The sequence below is a fragment of the Salvelinus sp. IW2-2015 genome, linkage group LG6.1, assembly GCF_002910315.2.
Source record: "Salvelinus sp. IW2-2015 linkage group LG6.1, ASM291031v2, whole genome shotgun sequence".
Lineage (NCBI taxonomy): Eukaryota > Metazoa > Chordata > Actinopteri > Salmoniformes > Salmonidae > Salvelinus > Salvelinus sp. IW2-2015.
In genome coordinates this window covers 16,548,641-16,561,931 of record NC_036845.1, presented here as the reverse complement: position 1 = coordinate 16,561,931, position 13,291 = coordinate 16,548,641, and the positions used below count along the sequence as shown (strand labels likewise).

General features: G+C 44.0%; 1 protein-coding gene across 3 annotated transcripts; it reads right to left on the bottom strand.

The window, feature by feature from the left end:
• Positions 1 to 951: 951 nt before the first annotated feature.
• LOC111965212 (enoyl-[acyl-carrier-protein] reductase, mitochondrial) lies at positions 952 to 12,303 on the bottom strand. 3 transcript variants are annotated; one of them, XM_023989250.2, is made up of 10 exons: positions 12,018 to 12,303; positions 11,770 to 11,867; positions 11,481 to 11,612; positions 8,912 to 9,055; positions 8,472 to 8,574; positions 4,358 to 4,460; positions 4,197 to 4,270; positions 4,020 to 4,080; positions 3,764 to 3,836; positions 952 to 3,474 (listed from the first exon to the last, which is right to left on the bottom strand). In XM_023989250.2, the coding sequence occupies exons 1-10, from the start codon at positions 12,266 to 12,268 to the stop codon at positions 3,311 to 3,313; spliced, it is 1,203 nt and encodes a 400-aa protein (XP_023845018.1). In that variant the 5' UTR covers positions 12,269 to 12,303; the 3' UTR covers positions 952 to 3,310. The 3 variants fall into 3 exon arrangements, with proteins under 3 accessions (XP_023845018.1, XP_023845021.1, XP_023845019.1); XM_023989253.2 differs by having other exon boundaries at positions 12,185 to 12,266; XM_023989251.2 differs by having other exon boundaries at positions 12,100 to 12,188.
• Positions 12,304 to 13,291: the final 988 nt, after the last annotated feature.

The following is a 13,291-nucleotide window of genomic DNA, read 5'->3' as shown; positions in this document are numbered from 1 at the left end:
TGTCAGAGCTAAAACCAAGCCATGAGGTCGAAGGAAATGTCCATAGCGCTCCGAGACAGGATTGTGTCGAGACACAGATCTGCGGAAGGGTACCAAACAATGTCTGCAGCATTGAAAGTCCCCATGAACACAGCGGCCTCCATCATTCTTGAATGAAAGTTTGGAACCACCAAGACTCTTCCTAGAGCTGGCCGCCCGGCCTAACTGAGCAATCGGGGGAGAAGGGCCTTGGTCAGGGAGGTGACCAAGAACCCGATGGTAACTCTGACAGTGCTCAAGAGTTCCTCTGTGGAGATGGGAGAACCTTCCAGAAGGACAACCATCTCTGCAGCCCTCCACCAATCAGACCTTTATGGTAGAGTGGCCAGACAGAAGCCACTCCTCAGTAAAAGGCACAACAGCCCGCTTGGAGTTTGCCAAAAGGCACCTAAAGGACTCTCAGACCATGAGAAACAAGATACTCTGGTCTGATGAAACCAAGATTGAACTCTTTGGCCTGAATGCCAAGCGTCACGTCTGGAGGAAACCTGGCACCATAACTACGGTGTAGTATGGTGGTGACGGGTTTTAATGACTCCAACCTAAGTGTATGTAAATTTCCGACTTCAACTGTAAATGTCATATTTCAGTTTTTTCAAAAAACTTTTTTTTCTGTCATTATGGGGTAGTGTGTAGATTGACGAGGGAAAAAAAGTCTGTAACGTAACAAAATGTGGATAAAGTCAAGGGTTCTGAATACTTTCCGAATGCACGGTCTCTACTATACCCCATACTACAAAAGTTGACCTATTCTATTGGTGTCATGTCATGTCTTTCTCTGCAATAAATAAATATTCCAAACATAGCCTACTCCGGGACAGTTGTGGGATGCAATATATCCCAAATTAATACAACCCCTCACATCAAAAAAAACTTTTAAAAGCAATGAGGCTGATGCAACACATTAGAACGTGTAGCTTATAATGTTGATAAACTATTAGGCTATTTCTTCACATTATAAGTGCAGCAATGCACACATGGCAGTAGGCTGTAAGCACAAATGTTCCTAAATGCAATCAATCAGCGGGAAAACACTGTCCTCAAAAATGAAAGCAAATGCTATTGTGTGTAATGCTTAATTATATAGTTGCATTTTTTAATGGGGAAAATTATGTTCCCCAAACTTGAAACTCATGCACCACCTACTTACGTATGCCAGTTAGGCTCTACATCGGTTGTAAAGCGAATTAATGTGCTTAGTATTAAAGAAGTTATTTGGCCACTTTAGTTGTGATACAAATCTGATCAAAACACATCGGCCTATGGGCTAGGCTACATGAGGTGTGCGACTATGATTTGAAAAAGTCGCAAAAAAAGGCATGTGCTGTTTCTTGCTTTACTGCACATTCTGGGCATCATTCACAATTGATAATACATCATTCACAATTGATAATACATCATTCACAAATGATAAGCTAATATTGTCACCCATCAGACTATTCTTAATGTTGTCTTTAAATATACTAAATAATGTGTTAAACTAGTTTTGATTTACACTGAACAAAAATATAAAACACAACATGCGAAGTGTTAGTCCCAAGTTTCATTGAGCTGAAATGAAAGCTCCCAGAAATGTTCCATACGCACAAAAAGCTTATTTCTCACAAATGTTACACAATACAATGACAAAGATGTCTCAAGTTGAGGGAGCGTGCAATTGGCATGCTGACTGCAGGAATGTCCACCGGAGCCGTTGCCTGAAAATGTCATGTTAATTTCTCTACAATAAGCCACCTCCAATGTCATTTAAGAGAATTTGGCAGTATGTTCAACTGGCCTCACAACCGCAGACCACGTGTAACCACGCCAGCCTAGGACCTCCACTTCCGGCTTCTTCACCTGCGGGATCGTCTGAGACCAGCCACTTTGTCTGTAATAAAGCCTTTTTGTGGGGAAAAACTCATTCGGATTGGCTGGGCCTAACTCACCAGTGGGTGGGATTGGCTTCCAAGTGGGTGGGTCTATGCCCACCCATGGCTGCACTCCTGCCCAGTCATGTGAAATCCATAGATTGGGGCCTAATTTATTTAAATTGACTGACTTCCTTACTGTAACTCCGTAAATCATTGAAATTGTTGCATTTATAATTTTGTTCAGTATAGAATGGACCATTACCATACACCTGTCTCGCAACAGAGGCACGGGGGGAAAAGAATACACGGCATCTATGCACTTAAATAGCGAATGGAGGACGCTTTGCCTGTGGTTCATTTTCATGCCAACCAGGTAGGCTATACTCCTGTTGTAAAGCGAAGCAATGTGCTTAATATTAGGAAAGTTGATAAATATAGTAGGCCTAGCCTATAGAAAGCTGATGGGATCCTCTTTTTATTAGAGGCCATCAAAACTCTTTTCTCACACCATTTCATAGCCTATAGAAATGTTGCTCAAAATGAGCTCATGGGCTCTTATGAAGTGTTTGATTTGACACATTTTATCAATGTSAGAGTGATTAAAGGGACAATGGAATGCTAAGTACCAGGCAGTTAGCAAGTTTGGTAGACTACTAATGACCATCAGCAACATCAGACCTTAGAGAAGCCTAGTAGTTACCGCGACTTAATGTTCACATGGAATTTAACAAGGTCAGTGTAACAGCTCTAGTTGGACCCTGCACTATTGTTTTTAAAGCAATAAACCTGTCTAATACGCATCATGATGGTATTTGCTCGTGTCCATACAACAAGTAATTTGAACTCTTTAAAAATAACTTAATCTTTCCAAATGTTTAGTGTTTTACCAGAAACACCATGTGTTGCATAACCACATTAGCCTGGTCCCAGATCTGTTTGTGCCGTCTTGCAGAGTAATAACCATAGGAGTTGCCAAGACAGCACAAACCAATCTGGGACCAGGATATAACAATGTTACCATTCAGGAGAAATAAACATGTAGACAATACATAAGTTGTCAAGGAATCAATGACCATTCTGAAATAATATCCATGAACTGTTGTCAGGAAAGATGACTTAAAGTGGTGCTGATAACATATATAGTGGACTTTGAGCCGCTACGGCAAACACACATTTATTGAACGTGTGCTTGAGTAACGCATTTCCGACAACGATGAAGCAGCAGCCTTGGGCATGCACCCGTTGAACGTGCCGGGACTTCGTTTTGTATGCAGAGTCGTATTCAATTGGACACCCAGTGCAAAACACTGTTTCTTATTGGACAAGTCCAGGTAGTCCCTTCCTGTTTGTCCATTTTCTTCCATTTGGTACCTAATGAACATGACCCTGAGAACGGCTGGGACTGGTCAAAGGAGGGGTCACACGACCAGGACCTGTTTGGCTGAGGTGAACGGCTGCATGGCAGTGTCCAGTGCTTTCCGGAAGTCTTGGAGGCCTACCTCGGAACAGGCAGGTGCGGTCAGCTTTCCCTGGCGGATCAGGGAGCAGAGCTCATCCAGCATTCCCCGTAAGGCCCCCTCATCTGGGGAGACAGAAATATACATAGACATAACATATTATAAGCCTTATTATAAAGACATTATAGAAGCTCGTACATGCAAACTCATCCATATAACAGGTTATAAAGCATCATACCGGCAGGCTCTTGAAAGTAACATTTAATACTTGACATTCAGAGGGACAAAATTAAAGGTACCATGTGTCTCACTCATAGCTTGGACCCACTATAATGGCATGTGAGAAATGCAGAGCAAAGATCTGTCTCACCACCCTCCTACATATTTTGTGTGTGTGTATTGTATCTGGCTCACCCTGAGAGTGGGTTCTCTTCCACTGGGTGACCCAGAACCCTTTGACTTTCACATTTTTGAAGATCAGGGCACTCTGGGGAGAGGACAGACAATAGTTTTTTGTAAGTATGTACAACACACAAGTGGTTTGCATAGGTATTAGCATTTAAAAGCTATCGCCATGTTTGTGAGAGGGAGAGAGAAAACAGTCTGTTGAACTAGTTCCTAGAGGAACATGGTAGAAAAAGGGTAGTATTACAGGAAGTAGCAGTCTTACCACAGGAACAGTGACTGGCTGCTTGGCCATCCCTCCATACGTCACCATCGACCCTCCAACTCTGAAAAAGTTTGTGGGGGTGGACTATTTACTTGATCAGATATCAAATCCACTTGAATCTCAAAACATCAAGCTATGGCAACAAAGAAGGTTCAATTCAGTCACCTGAATACTTACTGTAAGTGACGGAGGAGTTCTGTTGCACTCTTTCCCCCAACTCCGTTCAGTGCCAGCTTAGGCCTTGGACAGGTCTACAAGGAAGTTAAATAGTGAATTTACATCCAAGGAAAGATCATTATCAGAATTTGGCCCTCAGAGCAGTGTTGATATCCACAGACCTCGAAAAGTTCCTTCATTTCATGCCGCCTCAGGGTCTCCTCTTTGATCACATGACTGGCGCCCATAGCCTTCAGCCTGTCAATAAGCTGTGTGAGGTCTGGCCTGTGAAAAGGGACACACAAGTACATGCAGTTCTTCAACACGGGCCTTCTTGAATACGCAACCTTGCTTAATATAATCACTGCTCTCTACGGAATTTTTCTATATCAGTCTCTCTCGCACATACACATCACTTTATTAGGGCAGTAGGCTATATTTATGACAGTGAGTTACTTACAACAACCTGGTCTAGTACAAGTACTCTTTTCATTATTTCCAGCTGATAACCCCGTGTTATCAATTAGAGCTGGAAACCCCCGCCCCCCCTCAAATGGTTTTACTTCAGCTGCCGAAAGGTCAAATTCTTAATCAGTCACTAATTCACAGATGTTCCCTTTTTGAAATGTAGCTTAGTGCAGTATGCATTGGCTCTATTCATTTGGCACCAAATCGAAGAAATCAATCAAATCAAATCAAATTTTATTAGTCACATACACATGGTTAGCAGATGTTAATGCGAGTGTAGCGAAATGCTTGTGCTTCTAGTTCCGACAATGCAGTAATAACCAACAGTAATCTAACCTAACAATTCCACACTACTACCTTACACACACACACAAGTGTAAAGGGATAAAGAATATGTACATAAAGATATATGAATGAGTGGTGGTACAGAACGGCATGGCAGATGCAGTAGATGGTATAGAGTACGGTATATACGTATGAGATGAGTACTGTAGGGTATGTAAACATAAAGTGGCATAGTTTAAAGTGGCTAGTGGTACATGTATTGCATAAAGATGGCAAGATGCAGTAGATGATATAGAGTACAGTATATACATATGAGATGGGTAATGTAGGGTATGTAAACATTGTATTAAGTGGCATTGCTTAAAGTGGCTAGTGGTACATTTTTACATAATTTCCATCAATTCCCATTTTAAAGTGGCTGGAGTTGAGTCAGTATGTTGGCAGCGGCCGCTAAATGTTAGTGGTGGCTGTTTAACAGTCTGATGGCCTTGAGATAGAAGCTGTTTTTCAGTCTCTCGGTCCCTGCTTTGATGCACCTGTACTGACCTCGCCTTCTGGATGATAGCGGGGTGAACAGGCAGTGGCTTGGGTGGTTGTTGTCCTTGATGATCTTTATGGCCTTCCTGTGACATCGGGTGGTGTAGGTGTCCTGGAGGGCAGGTAGTTTGCCCTGGTGATGCGTTCTGCAGACCTCACTACCCTCTGGAGAGCCTTACGGTTGTGGGCGAGCAGTTGCCGTACCAGGCGGTGATACAGCCCGACAGGATGCTCTCGATTGTGCATCTGTAGAAGTTTGTGAGTGCTTTTGGTGAACAAGCCGAATTTCTTCAGCCTCTGAGGTTGAAGAGGCGCTGCTGCGCCTTCTTCACAACGCTGTCTGTGTGGGGGTGGACCAATTCAGTTTGTCCGTGAATGTGTACACCGAGGAACTTAAAACTTTCCACCTTCTCCACTACTGACCCGTCGATGTGGATAGGGGGTGCTCCCTCTGCTGTTTCCTGAAGTCCACAATCATCTCCTTTGTTTTGTTTGACGTTGAGTGTGAGGTTATTTTCCTGACACCACACTCCGAGGGCCCTCACCTCCTCCCTGTAGGCCGTCTCGTCGTTTGTTGGTAATCAAGCCTACCACTGTAGTGTCATCCGCAAACTTGATGATTGAGTTGGAGGCGTGCATGGCCACGCAGTCGTGGGTGAACAGGGAGTACAGGAGAGGGCTCAGAACGCACCCTTGTGGGGCCCAGTGTTGAGGATCAGCGGGGTGGAGATGTTGTTACCTACCCTCACCACCTGGGGGCGGCCGTCAGGAAGTCCAGGACCCAGTTGCACAGGGCGGGGTCGAGACCCAGGGTCTCGAGCTTGATGACGAGTTTGGAGGGTACTATGGTGTTAAATGCTGAGCTGTAATCGATTGAACAGCATTCTCACATGGGTATTCCTCTTGTCCAGATGGGTTAGGGCAGTGTGCAGTGTGGTTGCGATTGCGTCGTCTGTGGACCTATTGGGTCGGTAAGCAAATTGGAGTGGGTCTAGGGTGTCCGGTAGGGTGGAGGTGATATGGTCCTTGACTAGTCTCTCAAAGCACTTCATGATGACGGAAGTGAGTGCTCGGGGCGGTAGTCGTTTAGCTCAGTTACCTTAGCTTTCTTGGGAACAGGAACAATGGTGGCCCTCTTGAAGCATGTGGGAACAGCAGACTGGGATAAGGATTGATTGAATATGTCCAGCCAGCTGGTCTGCGCATGCTTCTGAGGACGCGGCTGGGAATGCCGTCTGGGCCTGCAGCCTTGCGAGGGTTAACACGTTTAAATGTTTTACTCACCTCGGCTGCAGTGAAGGAGAGCCCGCAGGTTTTTGGTAGGGGGCCGTGTCAGTGGCACTGTATTGTCCTCAAAGCGGGCAAAAAGTTGTTTAGCCTGTCTGGGAGCAAGACATCCTGGTCCTCGACGGGGCTGGTTTTCTTTTTGTTAATCCGTGATTGACTGTAGACCCTGCCACATACCTCTTGTGTCTGAGCTGTTGAATTGCGACTCGATTTTGTCTCTGTACTGAGACTTAGCCTGTTTGATTGCCTTGCGGAGAGAATAGCTACACTGTTTGTATTCGTCATGCTTCCGGTCACCTTGCCCTGGTTAAAAGCAGTGGTTCGCGCTTTCAGTTTCACGCGAATGCTGCCGTCAATCCACGGTTTCTGGTTTGGGAATGGTTTTATCGTTGCTGTGGGTACGACATCGTCAATGCACTTCCTAATGAACTCGCTCACCGAATCAGCATATTCGTCAATATTGTTGTTGGACGCGATGCGGAACATATTCCAATCCGCGTGATCGAAGCAGTCTTGAAGCGTGGATTCAGATTGGTCGGACCAGCGTTGAACAGACCTGAGCGCGGGAGCTTGTTGTTTGAGTTTCTGTTTGTAGGCTGGAATCAACAAAATGGAGTCGTGGTCAGCTTTTCCGAAAGGGGGGCGGGGGAGGGCCTTATAAGCGTCGCGGAAATTAGTAATACAAATGGTCTAGTGTTTTTCCAGCCCTGGTAGCACAATCGATATGCTGATAGAATTTAGGGAGTTTTTGTTTTTAGATTAGCCTTGTTAAAATCCCCAGCTACGATGAATGCAGCCTCAGGGTGTGTGGTTTCCAGTTTACAAAGAGTCAGATAAGTTCGTTCAGGGCCATCGATGTGTCTGCTTGGGGGGAATGTATACGGCTGTGATTATGATTGACGAGAATTCCCTTGGTAGATAATGCGGTCGACATTTGATTGTGAGGAGTTCTAGATCAGGTGAACAGAACGACTTGAGTTCTTGTGTGTTGTTATGATGATCACACCACTTCTCGTTAATCATAAGGCATACCCCCGCCCCTCTTCTTACCGAAAGATGTTTGTTTCTGTCGGCGCGATGCATGAAGAAACCAGCTGGCTGCACCGACTCCGTTAGCGTCCCTTGAGTTAGCCATGTTTCCGTGAAGCAGAGCACGTTGCAATCCCTGATGTCTCTCTGGAATGCTACCCGTGCCTCGGATTTCATCAACCTTATTGTCAAGAGACTGGACATTGGCGAGTAGTATGCTAGGGAGTGGAGCGCGATGTGCCCGTCTCCGAAGCCTGACCCGAGACGCCTCGTTTTCCCTTTTTCGGCGTCGCACAGGGTCGCCGCCTGGGATCAGATCCATTGTATTGGGTGGAAGGCAAAACACTGGATCCGTTTCGGGAAAGTCATATTCCTGGTAGGAACGATGATGAGTTGACGTTAATCGTATATTCAGTAGTTCCTCCCGACTGTATGTAATGAAACCTAAGATTACCCGGGGTACCGATGTAAGAAATAACACGTAAAAAAACAAAATACTGCATATTTTCCAAGGAACACGAAGCGAGGCGGCCATCTCTTTTCGGCGCCGGAAGTTGCCGAAATCAGACTGAAACAGGGAGGGAGTCGAGCGACTACCTGGACTTGACCCCATAAGAAACACTCATTTTCTGTTGCAAAAGATTTTGAGTTGCGTGCCCTGATGAATACGAAATGGCCATTTGGATTTACCTGTCTCTGACCACGTTGATGGTTTGGATCCCCCTTGCAGCAGCGATCTGTATGACAGCCTGGCCCACACCACTGTTGGCTGCATTCTGGATCACTGTGTCACCTGGAATGAACTCACATGCAAAGGGCAGTGCAATAAACATATTATACAGTGTAGTGTGATGAAGGAAAGTTAGGTTCTGTATAAAAGACTGAAGCTCACTTGTATCCTTTTAACACTATTGGGCCAACCCGAACCTTACAGACCTGGCTCTGACAATTTAGTTTCACATGTTCCTTTCCAGCAACTCAGGTGGATGCATAACAAGGCCAGAATCATATAGCACTGTTCGGCTTAGCGCAGTAGCGTGAAAAAGGTATTGGATAAGGGTAGAAGGCGGGGGGGGGGGGGATAACAGCTAGCTTGGCATCAACTTGTTGAAATGGTGAACTTAGCACACCTGGTTTCAGCTCCTCAAAGTCAGAGAGCATCCTAAWGGCAGTGCAGGGGTTAACCCCCAGTGTGGCTGCAGAGAACAGGGGGATGTCATTGGGCAGAGAGATCACATCGTCTTCAGCTAAAACCGCTGCTGTCCTCCACGTCCCTGCTCAGAGAGAGRGAGAAAAGGACGGGGTCGTATTCATTAGGAACCAAATAGAAGAAAACGGACTGAAACAGGGAGGGACCACCTAAACTTGTCTAAGTACTTGTTTTTGTTTTCCGTTGCAAAATGTTTGAATACTCTGTACCCCACCCTAATGAATAAGGCCCTGGGGGCTAATTTATAAACATTGCATGGGCACAAAATATGTCCCAAAACATAAGTGCGCCAGTTCACGCAAAAGTTGGCATTTATAAAAACTGAACTTCACATGGAAATGTACTTATCCTCCTGCAAACATTAGACCATGCATATGCACAGTTTCTAGTGGTTAAAGTATTGCAAGAAGGCATGAGTAGCCTAGTAGTAGCCTTGTGCAAATGCGTAATATGATGACACTCTTATTCATCACAACAACAAACAAAAAAACAGGTGGGCCTAGCGAAATATAGTAACACGATGCAATCATTTGCAGTTAGTGAGAAGAGTGTAAACCAATTTATCTTTGCACGCTAAAATAATTACAAGTAGGCACACTGTATATTCTATAATTTTTTTCATTTCCATGATCAATACAGAATAAAGTCCTCACCTTCTCTGACTGACGGTTTCATAGACTATTCGCAAGATAGCCTATAGACCTACAACAAGTTAGGATAGACAACCATTTGTCCCATCATTTAATTGGACCTACTTCACAGTAGTAAATAGTGCGATACAATCTGAAACGCAGTTTAACGGTAGAACAGACGGTTCACATTTTCTATTGACGTTTGTAGGCTACGCCTGAGTACTGTAATGTGACATTTATTGCGTAGACAATTTCATATAAACATAAATCATACACTATATATATATATATATATACAAAAGTATGTGGACACCCCTTCAAATTAGTGGATTCAGCGATTTCAGCGACACCGGTTGCTGACAGGTGTATAAAATCTAGCACACAGCCATGCAATCTCCATATACAAATATTGGTAGTAGAATGGCCTTACTGAAGAGCTCAGTCACTTTCAAGGTGGCACCGTCATAGGATGTCACCTTTCCAACAAGTCAGTTTGTCAAATTTCTGCCCTGCTGGAGCTGCCCCGGTCAGCTGTAAGTGCTGTTATTGTGAAGTGGAAACGTCTAGGAGCAACAACAGCTCAGCTGCAAAGTGGTAGGCCACACAAACTCACAGAGCAGGAACGCTGAGTGCTGAAGCGCGTAAAAATGATCTGTTCTTGGTTGCAACACTCCCTACCGAGTTCCAAACTGCCTCGAAGCAATGGCAGCACAATAACTATTTGTCGGGAGCTTCATGAAACGGGTTTCCAAGGCCAAGCAGCCGCACACCAGCCTAAGACCACCAATGCGCAATGACAAGCATCGGCTGAAGTGGTGTAAAGCTCGCTGCCATTGGACTCCGGAGCAGTGGAAACATGTTCTCTGGAATGATGAATCACACTTCACCATCTGGCAGTCCGACGGATGAATCTGGGTTTGGCGGATGCCAGGTGAACGCTACCTGCCTGAAAGCATAGTGCCAAATGTAAAGTTTGGTGGAGGATATATAATGGTCTGGGGCTGTTTTTTCATGGTTCGGGATAGGCCCCTTAGTTCCAGTGAAGGGACATCTGGAATGAAAGTTGTTAGATGGGGTTGATCCAGGTCTAAATCGCCCAACATCAGTGCCCAACCTCACTAACGCTCGTTAGTATAGGCCCAATTAAATGAGAGATGCGCATGATATTGTCTACTCAAGAAATGTGAAATTACAGTATTCAGACGTAAGCTACAGAAGTAATCTACAACTGTCTGTTCCACCATTAATAAACTGTGCTCCGGATCGGATGGCATACAGCAAAATATTTAAATTACCTTATCTGTTTTACTACTGTGAAGTGTGTCCAATTAAATGAAATGGGACGAATGGTATCCTTGTTGTAGGCCTATGCTACCTAGTAAGTATAAAACCATCACAGAAAAGGTGAAGAATGTATTATGCAATGATAATGGAAATTAAATAAATAATGGCCTAGGAAATGGATACCTATTTGTAATTATTTTAAAATGCAAAGAAACAAATATATTTCCTCTCTCCTTAACCTGTTTATTGCTATAAATAAGTCTGTCCCATTTGCACAAAATTCAAATCTACTTGGAAAACAATTCTTAAACCACTAGAAACTGCGCGTACGTACGGTCTAAAGTTTGCAGGAAGGTGAGCACATTTTCACATCTAGTTCAGGTTTAATAAATGGCAGCTTTAGCATGAAAGCTGGCGCATGCATGCTTTGTGGTCTATTTAGTAGATTCACATGGTTTATAAATGAGGCCCCTGGACTCTAAAGCATGAAGAGCCATTGAAAGGGCTTGAATGTAAACCTAGATAGATATTTCAGCTCAGTAGTATCTCATGAGCATTAAAGTATTAATTTACCTAATCCGGCATCTCTTGGGATCACCCAGTCCCCTGGTCTGAGTGATTTCACCTGGCTGCCCACTTCCAGGATCTGGGCCACCCCCTCGTTTCCTCCTACTGCTGGAAGGTCAGGTAGGATGGCATAGGAACCTGCAGGACCAAATATTGACATTGGCTTTAGATATAAAACAACTATAGTTAGGATCAATTTGATCTTGATCCAGTTAACTCATGATAGGAACTCAACAATAAATTGAATTGTGTGTGTGCATGTCACCAGTGTTGTTTTTTTCCCTTTCCTTTTTACCTTGGATCATGTTTATGTCAGAAGGGTTGATGGGGGCTGCCAACAATTTTACAAGGACACTCTTAGCACCAACAGAGGGAAGCTCCATGCTCTCCAACCTGTAAAAACACACAAGACACATTTGAAGCCTCTGGATTCTCTCTTCAGATACATCTGCTACTACGACAGCACGTCACGGCAGCATTGCACTTACACCCAGACTCAATGGTACACAGTACTCAATATTTTAACATAGGTAACATTCTTACTGAACAACTTGAGACGGGTCGCCGTGGTTTCTGTACAACAGGGCCGTACAACCATTGATTGAAGATTCAGTTGAATACCTACAAATACTACCCCTCGGGGTTGATAACTGTTGTTGTCGGGTGGTGGATCCACTGGTGAATGTTCTACATACTGTATGCCTCCTCACCTCGGTTCTTTTACATAATAACGATGCGATACGTGACACCTTCATTTTAAAACACAAAAAGCATGAACCCGTAAACCCGGCCATCTTGGATTAACCCTTGGCATGCCAGAGTCAAGCAGTGGTCCCACCACTTCCGAATTCGCCAGACAAAGTACCGCCCCCATTAATTTTCAACAGGAGCAAGAAGAGCAATGCGCAAGAGCTGCGCTCTGCTCTACGTTATGTAAATTTCACGTTGCTACCGCTGCGGTTAACCAAGCAGGTGAGTAGCAGAAGATTGCTCATGTAACACAGTTCCGCCTGTCGTTAGTTATGGGCAAGCGCAACTAGAAAAGATGGATCAAAGCAAATCATCGCTATGTCTGGTTTTCCAATTCTATATGATTTTGCTTTGCTAGAATACAGAGACAATATCACAAGGTCAATGGCATGGCGGAGATTGTTGGTGTTGATGCTGGGTGAAGAGAGATTTGCACAATGTTTGCTTGTGCTGCTAGCTCGCAATGAACATCAAGCAACCTAAACCTCAAAACTGTGATCAAAGCCACCGTTTATGAATGTGTTGAGTAAATTAAATTGTGAAATGTGCCCACCAATGGACAGAAATCAGAAAACACACATTATAACATTGTAAATGATACAGTAAGCATGCATTTCCCATGTAATATGCTATCAATTGGATTATGGTATCTTAACATTATGATTCTCATATATTATACTTTATTGCTCTTTCATTATACTTGTGTCATGACTGATGGTTATAGCTCACTTCCTGTAAAATACATAGGCCTACATCACATGCACATGAATGGTTACTCTGGGTAAATTGTGGCCATCAACACCAATATCTCTGCAATCCTCCTCTATGCCACTGACCTTCTGATTTGGTCTCTGTATTCTAAAATCATTCTCTGCAAAAAAACAAGGTAGAATTACAACACTCCCCACGCCACATTATTTCCCTTTTTGATATTTTTCCTTAAACTATAAATTGCCAGCTCCTTATTTTCAGGTACAGTACCATACCTAGAATATAAGGGTTGGATTTGCATAAACAATTTAATGTCAGAAAAATCATGGAGAAAATCTGGTTTATGGTTAGCCTCA